Here is a 16,904-nt window from a genome sequence, read left to right on the forward strand (position 1 = left end):
ATTTGAGGCTCGGAGGGGGGCTGCAATTGAAAATAGTAGATAATGTCTGAAAATTTAAGTTCAAAATTTGCAACACAATAACTAATATATTAACATACTCATCAAAATCTAAATTCACTAGGAAGTCGAGAAACAATGAACAGTACTATAGAAGATTATTCGTGGCACCCAATTCAATACGGAATCTTTGGTGTTTAAAAAGCTAAACACTAGACCTATATGACACTACTAAATTGAAATTTATAATTTTCTGTTGGTCATCTGCGTGAAATTCAATGGCACATCTAAATCACATATAAGTTACCATGCAAATATACAATTGTGATATTTTTCTAAATTAACTACACTTTTTTCAAAAATTAACACTTGAGACTCCTCTTAATGAGTACCCGTTAACCAATTAGGTGTTCAAATAATATAAAGGTTGGTTCTCCCGTATATATGTTATATATACAACTTATGTAGTTGTAATTACTAATATTTTTATTTTATGTCCAATCTAATGCAATGCAAATGAAATTCGAATGAGATTGTATTTCCTTTTATCTTTTGTTTCCTGTTTTTTTAATTATATTTCTTTCATTTCTAATGAGATTGTATTTCCTTTTGTTTTTGGTTCCTTGTTTTATTATATTTTTTTAAATCAACCGTAGAATAGGAGTTTTGTTGTTTTAGGATATATTTGTGTGGAGAGGAAAGAAGGACCGGGTATAATGATTAAACATTTTACTTGAAAGCGTCAAAAAACTGATAGGAGATAGGAATCCTTCATGCGACTAGAATAAGAGTAATTAAGAAATTAATGAATTTCAATTTCAGGTTTCCAGAAATATTTTAGATTTTTGGGAACAACTATTGCCACTGCAATCAATGTAATGAATACATAATAAACCTGGCAAAGAATTAAAACTAAAGTAAAGGATCTAATCTAAAACCAGAGATGGACATGACTGATAACTTTCCATTTGTACCTAGAATGAAAAGAAAAGAATCAAATGATCAAAATTCTATGGCCTAGAAAACTATCCCCTTCTCCCTTTATACCTTGAGTCAAAGAAAGAAAACAAATAACTAGAAATCCACAGCTGGAAAACTTTCCTTCATTACAAACTATTCCCTTTCCCAAGTGCCGTCATTAGAGAAATTGAGTAAACAAAAGCAACTGTCAAACTCATATTTGGTAACAAAATTATAGAGTAAAATAATATTTTTTTTCTCTACTTGAGAACAAAATAGGATGGAATGTCCCTTTCTAGCTCCAATTATCGCATGATTTCTATAACCTCTGACCCTACGCTATATTTCTGAGAATAAAAAATTAAACGTAAAATATGCTGCTGAAAATCAAGAACATACATGCATATGCACAAGGCAAAAGTTGACGAGGACAAGTGCTTTGCATCTCTATCATTACTTCATATTCTTGTGTCGCATACAAATATATACTCCATAATTTGTACCTCCGTCTACCCATTTTTCTTTCAGACAGGAAACCAAGAATTTGAAGATTCCATGGCTACCTACTCACCATTCATCATCTTTATCGTTTCTGCCTTTTCTTTAGTTTCATTCTGTTCTTCCATCCCTTTCATCCTACTCCATGGTAGTCTACTGTATTTTTTATTTTTTATTTTTCTATTTTAAGTGCATTAAGCCATATTGCACAATCGTACCTTTTCTTCTAAAATCTTGTAGTTCAGATGGAATTTTTTTCTGTCCTGTAGGACTTGGCGATTCGTGCTCAAACCCTGGACCTGTGCTTTACACTCAGCAACTCAGATATCTATCAGGATCTCTTGGATTTTGTTTGTATGACATTTTTTTCACGACTTCTTTGGTTCTTTTTCCTTGTTTCTGAACCATGGAGATTGTTTATCAATTCATAGTTTGTTGATATGTAACTATAAGATTATGAAATTAATCCCTCTACCATTTTTGGACCTTCGTATAAACTTCACTCGATTTACTATCCTCGAATTTTGCCAAACTCAAACGAGCTTTTTCCTCTGAAATTCGAGGTTGTACTCTATAATACAACTTATCTAAGCTTGCTGTTTAAGACTAGTTTCAGGACTCAAGAATTCTGTTTCAAGTTTGAATATGACTGATTACTACTAGATTTTGGTACGTTATTATCAGCATTGCACCTCAACATTAATTCTTATGTTTTAGTGGGAACATATCCATTGTCCACTCCTTTCATGAATATCATATTAGTAGTCCGAATTGAAAATTTCAAATTTGCTCTCTTCTACGAGTAATTTGCATGTAATACAAACAGACACAGACAAGTTACAATCAAGAGGAGAAATACCATCTTTTTTACGTTATACTTATAGTTCCTCTCCTGCAGAGAAGTTGGAAATGGAGCAATAACATCCTGGGACACTCCCTTGGAGGCACAGGTGGTTGATTAATTTGTTGTATATTGCAAGATATTGTCTACTTACTATTGACTAAAGATCAGATTACGTTCATATATGACTAAAGATCAGGTTATCTTTTTTACAGTTAACCTGCATATATGATATCCGTAATTGTCACCTTCAAGTTTCATTTTGAAAATTTCAGGTCGAAGAAGTTTGTAGAAAGGTGAAGGCAATACCTGAGCTCCAAAATGGCTATAACATTGTTGGTCAATCCCAGGTGATTATTAACTCGTGTCTATGGCATATTGTCTGTTTCTTGCATATTGTTGTCTCTTTCATTTTAAGGACTCTTTTCGTTTTGGGTATTAATTTTAATTGAAACTTCCCTTTAACATTCACAAGAAAGCAACGTATTGTTTTATGCTTTCAAATATGTCACATTCTTTGTAAAAAACCAGTTTTTTGTCAAAGGTTGCCGTAGGATTGCAGATGCGTAACAATATCAAAATGGATTGGTTTCCATTTTATTTTTTTTTTTGGTTTTTTGTGGGCAACAAAAGATTGTTAAGTTTGGTATATCATCACCACATGTAACAACTCTGGGTTCTTTTTCCTTAAAATGTATCGCAAAATTAGTCTTCGAATCTTTAGTACATAATCAAGTTTGGGTCGAGATCTTGATCTAGTGCCTAATGTTGACCTTCAGGGGTTTTGGATTCAAATCCTCTCCCCTATTTCCTTCTTAATTTTTCTTCCCTACTAGAAATTTTTTTTGTTTTTTTAAGTCTAGTGTGGAAGTATATTACCCATGATTAACGAATATGATTCATGAATTTCTCCAGCCATGATTTTTTTAATCCTAATTGTTTAGCATATTCTGATTTCCATCACCCGAGTTCGTGATAGCATTCAATACCATCAGTATTAACTATTCTCATTGCTATAACATTTCCAAAATTGCAATCTGTTTTGCAGGGTAACTTGGTTGGCCGAGGTCTAGTTGAGTTATGTGACGATGCACCACCTGTAAGAAGCAGCTAGAACTCTGATAATTAGTTTTTTTCCTGTTCTATAATTTGTTCTTAAGTCTTTCTTTAAATATCTATATGGCTACTTTGTTATTGTAGAATAGGGTGTATTATGTTTGAAGTGGACAGGGCTTAATATTAACTGAATCTAAGAAGCATTTCTTATGTGATCATGTAATTCATTGCATTCACCTTCTCTAAGTTCCAGCCATTACATTTGAAGCCAATTTTTCTTGTGCATTTGTCTCCACAAAAGCCTCCAGGTTGGATTGTATAATAGCCCCACCTACTTCTCAGTTTCGCATTTTGAAATTGTTAGACATAACTATAATGATAAATTTTGGCAAGTCCAACTTCACATCTCTATGGCTGATAACGTTATCTGCAAGAAACTAGGGAAAACCTTCAACAAGTAATATAGGAATAGGTATCTGCAAAAATGTATCTGGAATCTTCATTTCCAGTACGTTAAGATGCGTTGATTTTCCAGTATTCTTAAATCCTAATGGGTTCTAATTGTTGTTGTCCTCTTTTTTTTTTTTTTTTTTTTTTTGAACCATGATTTTCTTTACTCTTACGCTATTGATACTACCTTCCTCTTTCAATTGATGAAACAGGTAATAAATTTTATATCATTAGGAGGGCCTCATGCTGGTGTTGCATTTATTCCTAATTGCTCTCAAGTAAGCTCTCTCATAACATTGTCATTAGTCTTCCTACCATGGCATTTCTAATAACAGACTTGCTTTATTGGCGTAACATCTGGAATTTTTTTTTTATTGGCTTAATATCTGCACATTCTTTGCAACCAGGAGAAGAAGAAAAAAAAAAGCTAATACGGTTAATATTCACAGCAAACAGTAGAAATTGATATTACCGAGGACAAATTAATGTTACAGATGACTTGAAACAAAGACCTGTCTATATATACTTTCTGAGTTTGGACTTATATGAAGCTGTGGGACTTGAATATTCTGTTCTTTTTTTTTTTTTGGGTAAAAATGAATTTTCTGTTCTATGCAGTTTTTGCCACATAACATTAAACTGTACAGTAATTGATTTTCTCTTCATTTTTGCAGTTTGATGCCCTCTGCAATCATTATGCTGCATTGCTTGGCCGGGGAGTATATACAAACTATGTTCAAGTATACTTAAATTATCTCTTCCATTCTGCCCAGTTGGGTTAAAGATGTTGGCTTGAAACTTGTTTTTGATTTGCGATTGCAGGCTCATGTTGCCCCAAGTGGCTATACCAAGCTACCATATGTCAGTACACAGTTTTGTACTTGATAGAGCATTTCCTAATTCGCTCTCTGTATATGACCCTTTTTTGACTGTTCTACATTCTCCTTAATACAAAATTGTACATGTTACAAAATTAGTTATTAACAAGCTGAAAGGGTGTCAAACTTATGTTTTAGATTCCCAAGTGTTAGCATCTGAAATTTTTATTTCTTCGCTTGTATTGCAGGATTATTTGGTATATCTAGCGAAGTGCAGTTTTCTTCCAAAGCTTAACAATGAACTCCTGCAAAAAAATGCAACCTACAAGCAAAGGATAACTAACTTAAAGAACCTTGTGCTTATCATGGTATGGCGGATTGCCTGTCGTTTAAGTGCGATCCTTCTGTTTCTTTTGGCTTAAAAATGATTGACGTTGCGCAGTTTGTGCACTTGAATCATTTTGTTATCTTAACTTTGTCATGAAACAGTTTCAAGAAGACGGTGTTGTGAAGCCAAAAGAAAGCTCCTTATTTGGATACTACGCGGATGGGATTCCCGGACCAGTTCTGCCCCTACAGCAGGTAATCAAATTGGATGCTAAATCAGTCCTCTTTTTTTTAACCCTCCTTCTCTATGCTAGCAACTAAACATTGGTAGGGAAAAATGAAATGACTGCAACATAAAGATGTTACTTGATCACGTAGGATTTAGGCATGCAGAGTAATGATAATCCGGAATCCCTTTGACATGAATTGTTCTGTGCAGACTCGGCTTTACACGGAGGATTGGATCGGTTTGAGAACTCTGGATGAAACAGGAAGGCTCAAGCTGATTAGTGTGCCCGGAGTTCACCTTCTGATCTCCCTGTCCGATACAATGCGATATGTCGTTCCATACTTGAAAGATGACGCGCCTGTCAAGCCGTAAAGGGCCATGCTGTAAACGAGTTCTCATGCGATCTGCTCTAATATTTAGAAAGCAGGTTCTGAAGATTGGACAGAAAGAAGATCTCCTCACACTAATCATTATAGGTCTCCTGGACCATATTGGATACTAGTTTACTAATGGAGGTGTCCATTTTTCTAAAGAGAGACAAATACTTCTCTTTAAAATCCTCCTCCTGTTTTCAGAACTACTCTTTTTTATACGAATTTTTCGAATTCGGTGAAATCGGAATTTACCGAATTCCGAATTGAATTCGAATTCAGAATTGGTGAATTTGAAATCGAATTCGGTCGAATTATCAAATACCAAAATTTCAAAAAATTTTGAATTCAAACTTCCGACCGATTTCGAATTCGATACACACCCCTAATAATTAGTCCCTCAAATATACATATGTTTAGACTATTGCACCGCCCCTAACTTATAGTAATTCATTTCCTACTTCCACCCTACAATTGTAAACTGAACACAAATCAACTTTGTACTAACAAATCTTGGCAATTCCAAAATTAAAGGGTGCAATCAAACCTTTACAGGGACTTTGCTCACAAGAAACAGTAGTAATTGCCTGCGGGCTCTGTTGCGGCACTTCCCACAAATTTCCGCTACATGCTTGTTTGTTTGCTAACGAGAGCCCATAAGTCATAACCCGACAAACCTTATACTTGGAGAGTCAGCCGACATTGAACTTCTCATATTAGCTTGCTACTCTTATAAATCAGCTTGGCCACAAGGCAAAGAGCCGAAGACAGGGCTAGTTACAGGAGTTTCCTCCGTTTTCCTGTAAGTTACGATTTTTACCAGCTCATTTAGTTTTCCCCCCCTTTCCCTGGAGAGGTAGTTTTCATGCTTCTTCCTGTCTTGTTCAACATATTAGTACGTGATACTGAATTCATGGTGTAATGATACACATTTTACAGGCATATTTATTGCTAGAATGGCGGCACCTGCTGAACCAACAAATTACTACTATTTCCTTCGCTTGGGCAGAAACTCTAGTCTGCAATTCAGGTACACTGCTATCAGTACTATCCAGAGATACTGCGATTTTCCACAACCGCACGATACATTATTATCCCGTTGCCAGGCCATTTTTGCTTTGACTGTCACGGTGTTGCTTAACTTTCTCCAACTCAAGTATCAAGGAAAAGACGAATCTCCCTTTGAAACACGCCCCAAGACCACGTTGTTGGCCCTCGTCAGTTTGGTCCTGTACTTCTTGTCATGCGATGTCAAGCTCAGAATCTCTGGAGATGATCCTAATAAATATGTCCATTTCCTCGTTCACAGCACCATGACATTCTTCGGTCCCGTGTCATTGGCATCTCTATCATCAATCTTTTTCCCAGAATCGGTTTGCCCACTTCTGTTTTCACTATCCATTTTATTTTCATCATATCAGTTACCCCAATCCCAAATTAAGAAATCATGGGAGTGGTTAAAATCCAATATCATGGACAGGCTCTATCAACGGCCACAACAGTATGGAAGGAGAAGGCTCCTTTCAGTTCAACTTCCTTGGCTCCGACAACTAGCCGTCAGAGACGAAGTGCACATAAATGATAATGTTCCGGTATAAATCAAAAGAATGAATATGGATAACGATCCCATGTAACATAAAATTTATGTATTCTGAGATGTTTTTAATATATGAATTGTGAGTAATACCTAATTTGGCTCCTATTCAATGGATCTCCTCTCTATCAATTTTCCACAATGTACAGTTAGATGCACGTGACTTTCATTTAGGGTAAAATATACTCCACCTTGTGTGATTTAGTGATTTTTTGTATATCCTCTCGTGGTTTTAAAAGTTATAGATAACCCTTTTATAGTTTGAACTAAAATATCAAAATAACGAAAAAATTCTCTATAACATAGTCACAAAAATGTCAAGATTGCCTTTGTTTAAAAATTCAAATGACTGAAGTGAGTAAAATATATAAACATAATATATATGATACTTTAATCTCTTATGATTTTATGTTTTATCACATAACTTTCTTATAATTTAGTATTTTATCACATAACGCCTTATGGTTCAAAATATTTACATAACCCCCTATGGTTAATAAATAATTTCCAACTATGTAGAGGTGTTTTTGATATTTTAATTGACTCTATTATGGAATGCAAATTTCGTTACTTTGACACTTAGTTCAAATTATGAGAGTTATGTATAGCATTTAAACTCACAAAGGAGTTATGTCAAAAAGTGCTAAATCATAAGAGAGTAAAGTATATTTTACCCTTTCATTTATTGATAAGATTTAGGATTAGTCAAAATTAAAAGTGATCATGTCCTTTCCTAGTAAATAACACATGTGTCATATATTTAAATGTGCATTATGAATCATGCTATGTTTTCACACTTGGGCATTGACTTGGCCAGGGGTCAAGGGTCAATGAGTTCGATTGGGGTTAATTCAAATGACATCATAAATATATCATAAATATTTTTATTAATAATATATAAAATTTATCTTTAAATTTGTGGTTTACAACTTTATAAGTTTAGATTTAGTCCAACAAGACTTTGTAATAAAAAAATTATAAGTCCAAAATAGTGATTGACATATCGAGGTCATCCTCATAGAAGCCATAACTTCAACATGATGGTATTAATAAAAAGGGCAAATTATCCAATTGACCCTTGAACTCTTTGTCCAGATAAAAATAAGCTCCTCATCTATTTTTTGCTGGCTTTAAACCCTTGAACTTGTAAAATTGGGCACATGTCACCCTTTAGCCAATTTCTCCGATTTTGCAACCGAAAGGCCAATTAGCCAATTTCTCCGGTTTTGCAACCGAAAGGCCAATTCACACGAATACCAGTGTACTTCTTTAAAGGGCATTTTTGTCCGCATCTTCTAAGCAAAAAGGGAAGAACTCCTTCTTCTTTCCTCCATTTCTACAAAATCCCCCCAACTTCTTCAGCCTTTCTTGGAATGTCATCCTTCAATTCACCCTCAGCACCAAGTGAATAACTTTCATCACCACTACTATCACAGTCCCCAACTGAAACTGGTTCAAACCCTTTTCTGTGAATCCTGTACACCTTACCATTCTCCACAAAGCTCACGCTCTTATTCACTTTAGCTCCTAATCCATCACTTGGGTGGCCTGAACGGGCAGTTCTGTTCCGTGAAATGCCAGGGATTTCAAGATCCTCCTCATCTTCCGCGTTATGACCAATAGGAACTTTAGTAGACAATGCATCAATCCGGCCAACTAAATCCTCCAATCTCTTATTCTTCTCCAAATTACGACAAGCAAAGGTGCCACTTTTATGCTCATTATGCAAAACCCCACATTTCCTAGGGGCATTCTTTGTAACTAGTTTAGCTGATATCTCAGACTTTTTCACGGTAACCCCATCAATTAAATCCAAGAAGCCAGTTAATTCTCGGCTAATTGATTTTTTACCACCTCTAATCATTGGATCGCCACCCTGCAAAATAAATCCCAATATAAGAAGCATGTTGTTTATGAATGATTTGTTGGTATGTCCAACAAAAATAGAGTCTTTACCTGAATGGAATCGAGTTTGAACAACAATCCTAAGGTTTTGCGAAACAGAAGTTGAGGATCTAAGTGAGGATTCTTTGAGACGGAAGATTTGAGAGTGTTGACAGTTGACTTGATGGAAGCAAGGTCCTTGAGTTGCCGGAGGGTTTTTGATCTGCGTACCAGAAAGGCTCTGAAGTGGGTTTGAATGATACGGGTGGCGGTTGAGAAAGCTACGGCGAGGGTTTTGCAAAAATGGAGGAAAGAAAGAGGAGTTGTTCCTTTTTGCTCGAAAAATGTGGACGAAAATGTCCTTTGAAGAAGCACACTGGTATTCGTGTGAATTGGCCTTTCGTTGTAAAACCGGAGAAACTAGCTAAAAGGATCACGGGTGCCCAATTTTACAAGTTTGAGGGCTTAAATTCAGCAAAAAATAGATGAGGGATTTATTTTTATTTAGACAAAGAGTTCAAGGGCCAATTGAATAATTTGTCCTAATAAAAATTATTTAAAAATTAAAATAGTATGTAAAATATCTAAAAACGTGTTAATGTCAATAAAGGTGTACATATCTGCGTTTAATGTTTCAAAACTATTTAATAAGAAAGTGCAAAAAAATTAGAACAAACAAGTAGCAATTAATATAATTCAATGCATACTTGTAAGTTTAAAGTTAAATTTATGGACGATATTTATAGACTATGAAACATTTCTAGATATGTTAATAGTTTTTCAATATCCAAGGGGTTAGAACATAATATTGAAAAAGCTTTTTGAACCCCACGTTATTCCCCCAATTCGTTCCTCCTTTTCCTCTAAACGCCGACAAAGGCTCCTTCTATTCTTATGCTACATTTTCTTATTCTTCTTCTCCAACCATTCATGTCCACTGTTTTTTTTGATAATCCAAAAAAGGATGGAAAGTAGCATAAGCTCTCAAGTCTCAAGCCCGTCGACCGTGAAAACTCTTAGGCAACCACTCCAAACGTTTTGAGAAACAAGCCTTAGATTTTGTCCGCTCTTTCTATTTTTCATTTTTTTTTCTTGAATATTTGCTTCCATTCTTATTTCTTCTTTCTTTTTAGGATCTCCATTCTTATATCATTAGTAATTTATTCTCAAAACTCACAAATAATCAAACTATTTTTTTTTTTCAAACTTCTCTCTTCTTCATCTCTTTTTCTTTTTTCTTTGCGGTCTTTTCCCTAGATCTAAGATTAAAACTTGTTTAGAAAAAGATATCGAGGACTAATGTGGTGGCTGAATTGAAGGAGTCGAAGAGGTGAAATGGGTTTGTACTTTGCAGAGATATGAGAGATCAGTAGGGATCAGAGGCAAAGAGGAAAAAAACAGTCAACAAAAAAGGAAAATAAAAAACCAAGTTCTCACTAGTTTTACCTATTTCCAGTCAACTCGAGTTTTGACTCAAAGCTTGGATTTGACCGAGTTTCTATCATCCGAATTTTTAGGATAATTTGGACCGGACATCTGACCGATTCTCGGTTGAATTGGTCAGACCGATTAATCCGATCCGAGATTAAAAACACTGAATTCATGGAGTAAGGATCCATCGAGAAGGAACCAAAGCTCTGCATGATATGCTTCGCGAGTTATGTTAACTAATGATGCCCAAGCCCGTGTAACTAGGGATGGCAACGGGGCGAGGTTGGGGCAGGGGACCCCTCCCCCATCCCCCGCCCCGCTACCTACAAACTTCCCCCGCCCCCGCCCCCGCCCCGTCCCCCGCCCCGCCCCCGCCCCCGCCCCGTCCCCCGCCCCCGCCCTGCTTCCCTCGCGGGGCACCCGCGGGGTTAATAAAATTTTTCCCGCTAGGTTAATAAAATTTTATTATAGTTAAATTTTAATAAATAATCAAGTATTAAAATATCAACACATCATCAAGTTATTATTCATTTTAATTTTACAATTGAAACTCATAAAAACAATCAAACAAAAATTATTTGAATACAATCCAACATGATCAAATAAATACAACTAAAATAGTTAAGTTTTCACTTTTGGTACAAATACAATCACTAATTCATTATTGTGTTTGTACTTTTTTTTTTAGAATAAAGTGTTATTCTATTAAGTATAATTAGAAATTTAGTATAAATGTATTAGTAAATTTAGTATAACTAATTAATAAATTCTATTAGTAGACATGTCTAATTATTCATATAATTGATAATATTAATTATATTACATACACTAATATACATTATATAATACATCTAACTAATAATATCATTATCATAAGTTTATAACTAATTAAATTACATATTATATATAATTATATATATAATTTTTTTTTGCGGGTGGCGGGGCGGGGGTATACTCCGCCGCCCCCCGCCCCGTTTCTAAACGGGGGGAAAAAATTCCCCCCTGCCCCCTGCCCCCTCCCCATCCCCCGCCCCAACTCCCGTCCCGAGAGCCCCCCGCGAAAACCCGGATAGCTTATTCTTTTCTCTCCTGGAAGTCTCACTAGCCTACTTTTCTTTATCTCATTTCTGGGCTGAAGGGGAACCGCTACACCTCACCTCTTTCTGCTTCGATAGTGAGACTATCCATAGCGGGCTTTCTCTCTTCCCCCTCTCGGGAGCGAACTACTCATTGCTGTGTTGCCCCAACCCAAGGAAGGGATTTGGTGAGGAGCATTGTTTTGAGGGAGGGAAAGCGTGGTTGACAAACCAATCATCGGAGGCGACTGGGCTGGAGTGCGGGCACCCGCCCTCATTGCCATCCCTACATGTAACGGAATAGGTTTTATTAGGGTTTCCAATTTTAGGTTAAAAATTCTATGTTGGTTATCAATTCTCCGTTAAAAATACATTGGCTTATTTTGTGAAGATGAAAGATTAAACTAGTAGCTTATAATGCATGAATAACTGAATTGGCCGCAACTCCAAAGAATGAGGGACCAAAATAGTTTTTCTTTAATAGTGCACGTAGTAGCAAGTGACTAATTCCGTTATATTTCTCCAACTTTCTATTAGAATTCTTACATGGGCTTCATTCTGTGAAGATGAAAACCTAAATTAGTAAACGATGCCGTTTAATGGACTAAATTGCCACAATTACAAAGATAAATGACCAGAGTGCTCGTTTTTCCTGTTTCAAGACAAAATATACAAGTGGTTCAAGCCCTTGAATGCAGAGAGTTTAAAATAAATCAAGTCAATCAGTGGCTTCATTGGGGGCCCTGTGTCCGCACTGACCAAAAGGAAGTTTTGAATTTTAGGCATAGATTTTTTCAAAAATTCTATTTTTATCTCACTTATTTTTCAGTGTGCCCTCACTTATTTTAGAATTTGTTTTTACCTTGATAATTGGTAGGAATTCATTACAATATGTACCTATGAATCATTTGATAACAATTTTCTATATAAAAAAAAATGATGGCTACAAGCATAAACTCAGTACTCTAGAGAGTTTAGTTAACTTGTGAGTTTTTCTATATTAAAAAAAAAAAAGTAGTACTTTAATGAGTTATAGAACATTGGAGGGCCCTTTACATCATCTTGTTTTATTTATTAATTATTTATACAGTTACTTATTATCATTTACCATATGAATATCCTTATTGTTCCACAACATTTACAGAACTAAAATAATCTTAATCTATTTGTATCCCCCCACTGAAATATTTTTCTGCCTCCACCACCTAAGTTAATTCAAGTTGAGCATGTCATATGGGTTTACTTTGTAGATCGTCTCTATTTTCAATAAATATTGTGTAGGGATTAATAGAATACGCTCATAACTCCATGCCATCCTCTTTCTATTTTTTTATTTGATTAAAAAAAAAAAGATGAAAGAGTTCTTGCTCATCCTTAAACTCACCACTTAGAAACTTCAGGGTATTTCAACCTCTCACTCTGAGTTTTGTGGAAGCTTCGCCTTGCAAATTGAATCAGAAGTGCGAGGCCTACTAGTGCCAGATGATGTTGCCGGTGTCTTAGATGTTTATGGCACTCTTTTTTTTTTTTTTTTGAAGCAAAACAAGAAGATAAGAGTATAATTGTCATCCTACTGTTTATACTTTTTTTCTTCATTTTTTCTTAGCTAGTAAAGGAGTCCACATCCTTCATACTTTATTGAATCGTGCTAAAGGTCATCAGAAGTTCGGGCATGAGAAGATAAGAGCACAACTATCATCCTACTATTTATACTTTTTTCTTCATTTCACTATTTTTAACTTAACCAGCAAAGAAGTCCACATCCTTCATTGCTTTATTGAATCCTGCTAAAGGTGATCAGAAGTTCGGACATGAAAAGATAATTGTTTTTAAATACGATCCCTTGGTGGTGAGATAACTAGTAGTGGCATGTGGTATCCAAAGTTAAAAAAGGTCTAGCCACAGTAAGTCGTAGTAAGTCATTTGATAAGAATGTTTATTAGTGAGAAAGGGGGACCTGAAAGAGATTTTTGGTGCAGGAAAGGTCAAAGCAGTTGCAGCCGGGTGGAGGGAGGAAATTCAGTCAATATTGAATGTCTAATACTAAGACACATCAGTCCCTCAAATATACATATAGACTGTATTGCTCCCAGTGTCACGATTTCTCCACCAAGGCATGAAATGTCAAAAGAACTTTTAAAACATATATTCACAGTAAAGGTTTTCAAAAGTTCATTATCTAGACCAAACCTTTTTTTTTTTTTTTCTTAAATCTAAACCAAACCTGAGTGTGTACAGAGACATCTGCAGTTCCCATGAATTTCCTACAAATGATGTTTGTTTGATAACGTAAGCTCCTATAGCGACAAACCCCTTGGCTGCACCACAAAAAGTGGGAATGATATTACACCTTTCTGTTTTCTTATTAGCCGGCTCCTCTTATAAATTAGGTCGATCAGGCACAAAGGCACAAGGCACAAGACAGAGCTAGTGCAGGAGGCTGCTCCCAGTTGCGGTAAGTCATCGCACTATCAGCTTAATTATCAAGTAGCTTTCACGCTTCTTAGTTCTTGTCTTGTCTTATTTAAGCATTTGTTCTCGATTGATCATTATAAATTCTGATTTTAAATAATCAATTTTTGTGATGTTCTTATTTACTTTTGCATCTGCCATATTACAACTTATGCTCTTTCTGATTATTGTCCTCAATTACTTTTCATAAATCAATTTTTGCAAATTCTAAAGTAAATGAAAACAAGCCCTTCAAATACTAGTACTCAAATCATGTCAATGACACTTTTTTACGTATTGCCAGAATGGCGGCACAGGCTGAAGCCGCAAATTACTATATCCTTCGCATGGGCAGAAATTCTAGTGTGCAATTCAAGTACACTACCATCAGTACCGTGAGATACTACAACAGTTTTCCACAGCAACAGGATACATTGTCCCCTCGCCAGGCCATTTTTGCATTAATTGTGACGTTGTTGCTTAACTTTCTCCAACTCAAGTACCAAGGAAAGTATGAATCTCCCTTTGAAACACGCCCAAAGACCACGTTGTTGGCCCTCATAAGTTTGATCCTGTATTGTCTGTCAGGCGATCCCAAGCTGAGAATCTCTGGACATCCTCCTCCTTTTATTCAGCGCCTTGTTCTCAGCAGCATGGCATTCCTTGGTCCCCTGTCATTGGCATCGCTATCATCAATCCTTTTCCCTGAATCCCTTTGCCCGCTTCTGTTTTCGCTATCCATTTTGTTTTCTTCGTGTCAATTAATGCAATCCCATATCAAGAAATTTTGGGATTGGTTAAAAGCTGTAGTAATGAACCGAACCCATCATCAGCCACAACAGTATAGAAGAGGACTCCTTTCAGTTCAACTTCCTTCGCTCCCACAACTGGTAATTCGGGACGAATCAGACATGCATGGGATACTTCCGGTGTAGCTGAAAGTTAATGAATTTGGATAATCAATTCGGCCGGTGATATGTGTATGCATCCTAAGATGCATTTGCAGTGAATCAATACAGTGTATGCATAGTGAGAAGTGCTTCATGATATGCTTCCTTGCTTCACGGTTATTGTGTTCCGTACAACGTAAAAACAAATAAATTTAGTTGGTTTAAAATGTTTTCATATGAATATATATTTTACACAACTATTGGCATGAAGAATGATTTGGTATATTTGTGGCTTATCTTTTTCTTGGAAAGTTTCTTGGAAAGAATAAATATATATATATATATATATATATATATATATATATATATATATATCTATATATATATTAAAGTCATCACAAACTATTATTGTATTCATGGGCGAGATATCACACATCAAAGGTGCCCCTTTTTAAAAATTGCATAAATGATCCACCGGCACAAAGGAAAAAAAACAAGGTTGTCTCCTTCCCTTTATGATCATTATGTTTCCTTTCTGATAGTTTGCCAACAAAATATATGTTACGCGTAATCTTGACCTCATATGGTTATATAAAAATCTCTGTCTATTAACTCCAAATAAACATTCTTTGTCAAAATTCTAGGTGCCTGCCTTGAAAAGAAACTATAGAACTTATATCTTCCACTCTTCAAAAGATTAGGACTACTTAGATGATGATGATAAAGCCAAAATTGAACAAGAGGTAATCCAAGGCCAGACCCCAACAGCCCAAACGAACCTAAGCACAACATCAACACGTGGCTATGTTCCCTTTCCAGTGCAACCTTTGTATTTGTTCCCCAAATCATTGTTTGGTTTTCATCCATGTTTGATTTATTCATGTCACCTTCTCACGGGGAGGGAAGAAAACGAATTGGAGCGTTTGGAACCTGGTCTGAATCATCTGGTTCGACTGGTTGAATTGAGAACCGGGCATAGTTCCGGTCTAATTGTGTACGAAACTTTAAAAAAAAAAAAAAAAAAACTGATCAAATGTGTGCTAAAGATTTGGGTTGTGCTCTTGGCAATGATAGGATATTGCATTTGGAGGGAAAAGAAGTGTAGGCTTGTTAAAAATGAATACAGGGATAAGAACATAATGTAAGCTATTTTCTATTTCTCCAAGTTAAGTTGTCCAGCACAAACTTTTCGTTTCAAGACTTGATCACAGCCGAATGCCACCATTCTTAATTCTTGAAATGTTCTACAGTGTTATTTTTATTAATAGTCATTTGTTGATTGATTTAGTGTGATTATATTACCCTATGTTTTTAAACTCAAACTGGACCGGTCGATCAAACTGGTTGAACTGGAAACCGGCCAATTATCCGGCCCAATCCACCTTAAAAAATCGCCTTTAAAAAACTCGGTCAAAACCGATCAAAAATCGGGTTTGGTCGAGAATTGACGAAATCAGACAAAACCTGGTTTTTTTCCTTTGCTGAAGTAAGATGGATGCTCCTGATTGGTTTTGCCTAGATGAAAAGAAACCAGTGCTTTGATTTAAAAGCCCTTCGTGCCAAACCTCCTTAGCTAACCTTCACTTTCTAAAACCCAAAATTTTGACCAAATATGAATGGAGTTCCCATGTCTTAATTCCCAAGTGGATCCCAATTCGCCATGCCTGAGGTGAACAAACACACAAAAGCCATAGAGAAAGTTGAATTGGATTTAGGAGAAAGAGAAAAAAAATGAAAGAAACGAGCAAAAAAAGAGACAAGAAGAGAGAAGAGGGGAAAAAAACAATGAAGAAAAGGGAGAGCTTTCAAGTGAGTTTATTGATATAAAAGAAGAGAGAGATAGTTGGTCATTGGTGTAACCCAGAGGAGGAGGAAGAAGAAGAAACAAAAGAAAGTAAAAAAGAAAAAAGAAAAGCAAGTGATGGCGTAACAAAGAAAGTGGGAGTTCCTAGTTAAGTTTGACATTTATTTACTTTTAAAACCCTAAAACGTTTTGCTAATTATATTTTGGCCCTTTATAATTTTAGCAAT

The 16,904-nt window shown here is 35.7% G+C and overlaps 2 protein-coding genes across 2 annotated transcripts; one reads left to right on the top strand and one right to left on the bottom strand.

The window, feature by feature from the left end:
* Nucleotides 1-1,356: 1,356 nt before the first annotated feature.
* Nucleotides 1,357-5,643, top strand: LOC113706189 (uncharacterized). Its single transcript, XM_072062929.1, has 10 exons — nt 1,357-1,391; nt 2,354-2,405; nt 2,572-2,646; nt 3,345-3,395; nt 4,015-4,080; nt 4,477-4,542; nt 4,625-4,663; nt 4,869-4,988; nt 5,110-5,202; nt 5,387-5,643. Exons 1-10 carry the CDS (start codon nt 1,357-1,359, stop codon nt 5,546-5,548), a joined length of 759 nt encoding a protein of 252 aa, XP_071919030.1. The 3' UTR covers nt 5,549-5,643.
* Nucleotides 5,644-7,956: 2,313 nt separating this feature from the next.
* Nucleotides 7,957-13,996, bottom strand: LOC140013586 (BAG family molecular chaperone regulator 8, chloroplastic-like). The gene is made up of 4 exons (XM_072062930.1): nt 13,951-13,996; nt 13,757-13,850; nt 9,098-9,248; nt 7,957-9,017 (listed from the first exon to the last, which is right to left on the bottom strand). The coding sequence occupies exons 1-4, from the start codon at nt 13,994-13,996 to the stop codon at nt 8,478-8,480; spliced, it is 831 nt and encodes a 276-aa protein (XP_071919031.1). The 3' UTR covers nt 7,957-8,477.
* Between the last annotated feature and the right edge of the window lie 2,908 nt (nt 13,997-16,904).

This window comes from Coffea arabica, chromosome 8c (assembly GCF_036785885.1).
Source record: "Coffea arabica cultivar ET-39 chromosome 8c, Coffea Arabica ET-39 HiFi, whole genome shotgun sequence".
Lineage (NCBI taxonomy): Eukaryota > Viridiplantae > Streptophyta > Magnoliopsida > Gentianales > Rubiaceae > Coffea > Coffea arabica.

Bases quoted from the DNA above. Each gene is read 5' to 3' on its own strand.
- LOC113706189 (XM_072062929.1), top strand. From the start codon at position 1,357: ATGCATATGCACAAGGCAAAAGTTGACGAGGACAA. The intron at 1,392-2,353 runs GTGCTTTGCATC...CCTCTCCTGCAG, and splicing joins GCAAAAGTTGACGAGGACAA to AGAAGTTGGAAATGGAGCAA. The intron at 3,396-4,014 runs GTAAGAAGCAGC...TTGATGAAACAG, and splicing joins TATGTGACGATGCACCACCT to GTAATAAATTTTATATCATT.
- LOC140013586 (XM_072062930.1), bottom strand. From the start codon at position 13,996: ATGACTTACCGCAACTGGGAGCAGCCTCCTGCACTAGCTCTGTCTT. The intron at 13,851-13,950 runs GTGCCTTGTGCC...TTTGTGGTGCAG, and splicing joins TCCTGCACTAGCTCTGTCTT to CCAAGGGGTTTGTCGCTATA. The intron at 9,249-13,756 runs GTTTGGTTTAGA...TCTGGTACGCAG, and splicing joins ATGTCTCTGTACACACTCAG to ATCAAAAACCCTCCGGCAAC.